This window comes from Oncorhynchus gorbuscha, linkage group LG16 (assembly GCF_021184085.1).
Source record: "Oncorhynchus gorbuscha isolate QuinsamMale2020 ecotype Even-year linkage group LG16, OgorEven_v1.0, whole genome shotgun sequence".
Lineage (NCBI taxonomy): Eukaryota > Metazoa > Chordata > Actinopteri > Salmoniformes > Salmonidae > Oncorhynchus > Oncorhynchus gorbuscha.
Window position 1 is genome coordinate 69,439,328 of NC_060188.1, and position 6,000 is coordinate 69,445,327.

The window sequence follows — 6,000 nt, forward strand, 5'->3', positions numbered from 1 at the left end:
CATCGCCCTAGACTTCATTACCGGTCTGCCTTTGTCTGCGGGGAAGACTGTGATTCTTACGGTTGTCGATAGGTTCTCTAAGGCGGCACATTTCATTCCCCTCGCTAAACTTCCTTCCGCTAAGGAGACGGCACAAATCATTATCGAGAATGTATTCAGAATTCATGGCCTCCCGTTAGACGCCGTTTCAGACAGAGGCCCGCAATTCACGTCACAGTTTTGGAGGGAGTTCTGTCGTTTGATTGGTGCGTCCGTCAGTCTCTCTTCCGGGTTTCATCCCCAGTCTAACGGTCAAGCAGAGAGGGCCAATCAGACGATTGGTCGCATACTACGCAGCCTTTCTTTCAGAAACCCTGCGTCTTGGGCAGAACAGCTCCCCTGGGCAGAATACGCTCACAATTCGCTTCCTTCGTCTGCTACCGGGTTATCTCCGTTTCAGAGTAGTCTGGGTTACCAGCCTCCTCTGTTCTCATCCCAGCTTGCCGAGTCCAGCGTTCCCTCCGCTCAAGCGTTTGTCCAACGTTGTGAGCGCACCTGGAGGAGGGTGAGGTCTGCACTTTGCCGTTACAGGGCACAGACTGTGAGAGCCGCCAATAAACGCAGGATTAAGAGTCCAATGTATTGTTGCGGCCAGAGAGTGTGGCTTTCCACTCGCAACCTTCCTCTTACGACAGCTTCTCGTAAGTTGACTCCGCGGTTCATTGGTCCGTTCCGTGTCTCCCAGGTCGTCAATCCTGTCGCTGTGCGACTGCTTCTTCCGCGACATCTTCGTCGCGTCCATCCTGTCTTCCATGTCTCCTGTGTTAAGCCCTTTCTTCGCACCCCCGTTCGTCTTCCCTCCCCCTCCCGTCCTTGTCGAGAGCGCACCTATTTACAAGGTACATAAGATCATGGACATGCGTTCTCGGGGACGGGGTCACCAATACTTAGTGGATTGGGAGGGTTACGGTCCTGAGGAGAGGAGTTGGGTTCCGTCTCGGGACGTGCTGGACCGTTCACTCATTGATGATTTCCTCCGTTGCCGCCAGGATTCCTCCTCGAGTGCGCCAGGAGGCGCTCGGTGAGTGGGGGGTACTGTCATGTTTTGTCATTTATTATCTTGTCTTGTCCCTGTGCTTCCCATTCTATTCGTTTCCCTCTGCTGGTCTTATTAGGTTCTTTCCCTCTTTCTATCCCTCTCTCTCCCCCCCCTCTCTCACTCTCTCGCTCTCTCTTCTCTCTATCGTTCCGTTCCTGCTCCCAGCTGTTCCTATTCCCCTAATCAATCATTTAGTCTTCCCACACCTGTTCCCGATCCTTTCCCCTGATTAGAGTCCCTATTTCTTCCTTTGTGTTCCGTTCCTGTCCTGTCGGTTCCTTGTCTAGAATTCACCGTGCTGTGTTTGTGTATCGCCCTGTCGTGTCGTGTTTTCCTCAGATGCTGCGTGGTGAGCAGGTGTCTGAGTCTGTCAGGTTCAAGTGCCTTCCCGAGGCAACCTGCTGTTCACCTGCTGTTCAAGATCGAGTCTCCAGTTTGTCCTCGTCATTTCGAGTGAAAGTTGTGTTTTTTGTTTGTATTTACTTTACTGGATTAAAGACTCTGTTTTCGCCAAGTCGCTTTTGGGTCCTCTTTCACCTGCATGACAAAAATATTAATAGTAATGTACAGACCCCCCCCCCCAAAAGACAACTTAATGAAGTACTTTACACCACTGGTAATGGTAATGTGGTATGGTACAGGAAAATGGTAAAGAGAACTATGGATGAACAAGGTCATGCTTGAGGGAAATATTTGCATAGGTATGAGGGGGCCCGAACCAGTTAGGCACTGTGAAAATGAGCACAGAATATTGGCAAAACGTAGCTCACTCCAGATTATTGTGGATGTCACACTTTCATCCCATTTATTGACATAAATACCTTTCCCAGGGCTAGATTATATTTGATGAAAATGAATAGGTTTTGTTTTCCCTTTTACAGCTCTCATACTGTGTGTCTGAGGGCTTTCTATCTAATTAATGCAACACAATTCAACTGTGATACATATTCAACAGGTTCTCTACCAGAGGCCTAGACATTAGGTGACCGAGGATGCATATACATAATATGGATAAATATCTATGTTCACTGATCCCGGATACCACCCCATACAAATCCATTGTGTTGTGGTGGAGCTCAGGATACATCTGCAAAGCTCTCATAAATCAGTGGGTCTTCTCAAGAGGCCCTCCACGTCTCCATACTCCACACAAAGCCTGATTGCATTCAGCATTGTATTTGAGCCAATCACTTGAGCATTTCAAACCTATCTCCAGACAGACGCTGTTTAAATGAAAGGCATCTGTCCATTGCATCTCACCACTGAACCAAACAGGAACATTCAAGCAGTGTATTAATAGGAGATCAGTGATCAATGTTCCGTCAATTTTTTTTCGCCACTGAGCAAATTTCAGGTCTGCTGAGCACAAACTTGAACATTGTGAGAATTCTGTGCAACTTTTGGCGTGCATTTACTTCTTTAAGTTACAGTTTTAACAGTGGCCAAGTAGGCTACTGTGGCTATTTGTTCATAATGTAGGCCTACCAGAGTGGCCTACCATCAAAAACAATGGAGAAATATGCATCCCATAACATGGTTGTTCAAAGTAGGCCTACATTCCATAAGATTTTTGAAAAACATGCAGGGCTTGACATTAACCTGTTTATCCACTTGTTCTTCAGACAATGTGACTGAACAGTTGTGTTTGATGCAAGAAACCACTTTACAAAATAAAATTAATTGTTATTCCCATACCATTATTACAGAGAATCAGACAAATTATGCTACCCTCTTCCTATCGATTTAGCTTATTCAAGACCGTCTCAAAATATAACACTGACCCTTTAAGCTCTTCACCTGACTTGATTTTCAAAGATGGCTAGAAATGCACACATTTTGGAAGCAACCACTCCCAAATGATTGACTAGGAATTCACTATAACTCGGCTAATAACTCACAAACTAGCAAAGAATATGAACAAATGTGCGCAGGTGGCTACACAGCTCTCGCTTTGATCTCAAAACAAGTGCATCTACCCACAACCCTCATGCAGCCAATATGTCTACTGCAGCTCTGATTGGTTATGGCACAATGGCCTGCGGAGAGTAGGGGCCTCTGTCATGCATGTCAATGCAACAGAATCCTACTCCAATGCGTGCTGCCTACAATAACATCTCTTGCACAGTTAGCTTTGCATAGTTCATTTTGTTTCGAAATGTTACATTGAAAGTGGCTAATATTGCGTTGATTTGAGCACAATTCCCACAGCAGAGCGAAACGTTGATAGTGTTAACAGAAGGGGAAAACTCTAGAAAGTTGAGAAAAGTTCAATCTGTGCGGCAGTCTGAGGGGAGCTGTGCACCAGTGCGCAGTTTAGAGGGACCATTGTCAGTGATCATCATGAATGTCTGGCATTCTGAAAAGCTGTCAGATGGAATAGAGGTCTGCTTTGGGCTATCATCATGTCTAGAACTAAGAACCTAGCTACCCTCAACATGAGTTACATTGAAAACGAATGAGTTTTATGTGAATATATTTACATTTGGCAAATATGTATGTCCAGCTGTAGCATCCAACTGTTATGTTTCACTACTGTACTTTGATCTACAAACAAGGCTAATTCTGAGGATGAAACATCACTAGTTTTCTAGGAATAACAGAAGAGGATCCAGCATCCAGTCTACCATTCGGTAATATTACAATAACCCTCAGAAAACAGTGCTTTATTTCTGTGAGTTAGTATGACTGGGGCCAGGTGTCATTACCTGTCCACACTGGTCTCCTGCAGGCGGTTGTTCATGATGGCAAATGCGCCCACCCCTCCAGAGAAGCCATTGTGACGAGGAACGTGGCTCTGACGGGGGCCCTGGTGGGCTGTCTCACACAGCTGCTTCTGCAGCAGCGCCAGAGACACCTTATTGGACTCTGTGAAGTCATTCACCGAGATCATCTCCCCAGAGAGACGCCGGCCTCCAGCGACCCCGTCCACCCCCATCCCAGCATCTGTCTCGCTGTTACACACTGTCTCCACCGAGGCATCTGTGTAGCGGTGTCGCCTCACAGGGGGGTGGGATGGGGTGGGCTGCACAGCGTTGCGTTTGAGCTGCTGCTGGCGGAGCCGTGCGGGTGGAGGCCTCAAGCCGGCGTGTTTGTTAGGGAGGCAGGGGCAGCAGAGCCGCCGGCAGAGGCCCCTCTTAGGGCAAGAGCAGGGACAGCGCCGGCCTGGGCAAGCCAGCCGGGTCAGGATCCAGTTGAGAGTCTGTTTGATGATGATGGAGATAACGTTGAACAGGGAGTAGATGCAGCACACGCCCATGAGGATGAAGAGACAGTTGCCCAGGCGATAGGCATCCTGGGCCTCATAACGCTCCCTCTGGCTACTCACCAGGTCCCCGAAGCCGATAGTGCTGAAGGCCACAAAGCAGAAGTAAAGGGAGTCCATGTAGCTCCAGTCCTCCATGGAGCAGTACAGAGAGGAGGCACTGCAGGCGATCAGCACAGACGCCACTCCCAGAATCAGCATCACGTAGTAGACAGAGGGCTTCCAACCCTCCAGACTGTCCTCCTCACTGCGGGGCTCCCCGACCCCAGACACAGGCCCTACCCCTGAGCGCCTCATCCTCCGCTCGTGGCACCAGCGCATGATGTAGGCTAGCATGGTGATGATCCTCTCCAGGAAGAGGTTGAAGAAGAGGATGGTGGCGGCACAGCCGATGAGGCCGTAGAAGATCAGGAATATTTTACCAGGGATGGTAGCTGGGGTGTTCATACCAAAGCCTGGTGGGAAAGAGTACAAAAGAGAAGGGTCAATGTGCCAATTGTTTGTCAAATAAGTGCCTTTACATTCGTTCTTACTTAGCACTAGATGTTGAGATGATAAAAGATGTGGAGTGGCTATTGATATAGGTCTTTTCATTTCATACTATGAATGCAATTTATATTAGAGTAAGGGATCATCATTTTACAGTACTGGACACTTTATGTTGACAAACTCAAAATAAGAGAGACTGAATGAGTCATGAAAACAGAAGCTGAGAGAAAGAAGGGATGAGATGGAAACATTAACAATGTTCAGTCATTAGTAGTGATCGTATAACAAAACACTAAAGTCCCAGAAATGTAAATTGACCTCACATGCCCAGATGTACATTGAAATTGAACTAATTTGACAAATAATGCCTCGGAGTCTCGCCGATCATCAATCTAATCCCGTCCCAGCTTCCTCTCCTCTCTCTTGTCATCCCCTTCATCTACTCAAATAAATATTCTACATTATACTGTGTATCTGTTGAAACAGTTGTGTTCAGTTTGCATCTACATGACAGCAAAACTCTTTGCATCTTAAATACCCTGACTCTGACCCTCACACAGAGCAGCTGTCCAACTCACCGATGGTGGACACAACCGTGCCGACAAAGTAGAAGGCTCCAGAGAAGTCCCAGCGGGGCCTAAGAGCGTCCACTCTGATCCCAGCCCCATTGGCCTCTTCATACTGTCGCAGCAGCGCGTGCAAGGCTCCCAGGCTTACCTGGTGACTCAGGGTGAAGTTGGCCAGCTGCTGGTCCCAGAGGTGGTGGGCACGTAGCTCAGAGGGGCGCTCCAGGGCGGAGAACACAGCCGCCCCACACAGCAGGTAGAGCAGGATAAGCCCTGCCAGCAGGCAGAAGCGGGCATTGTCCTCATTGAGGGGCGGCCGGGGGCAGCAGCCTCCACTCCGTTTACGAGCCATGAGTGCAGCTAGCCCAGCACAGATACAACACCGCACTAACATACACTGCCTGTCTGAGCCTGCCTTATTTACACCGCTCACTACACACACATCACACACACCAAACTACAGCACAAACACAAAAATACAAGCTTAACATACCCTAATATGCTAACAAAAAAGTGGGTACCCACACAGAGAACCTACACACACAGCTGCCCCCCGATGCCAGGGGATGTTGGTGGTTGATCCATCCAGAGCGCTCTCAATGTGT

General features: G+C 48.2%; 1 protein-coding gene across 1 annotated transcript; it reads right to left on the bottom strand.

Moving 5' to 3' along the window:
* Positions 1-3,779: 3,779 nt before the first annotated feature.
* On the bottom strand, positions 3,780-5,747 carry LOC123999804 (potassium channel subfamily K member 13-like). The gene is made up of 3 exons (XM_046305827.1): positions 5,408-5,747; positions 4,230-4,795; positions 3,780-4,139 (listed from the first exon to the last, which is right to left on the bottom strand). Exons 1-3 carry the CDS (start codon positions 5,745-5,747, stop codon positions 3,780-3,782), a joined length of 1,266 nt encoding a protein of 421 aa, XP_046161783.1.
* Positions 5,748-6,000: the final 253 nt, after the last annotated feature.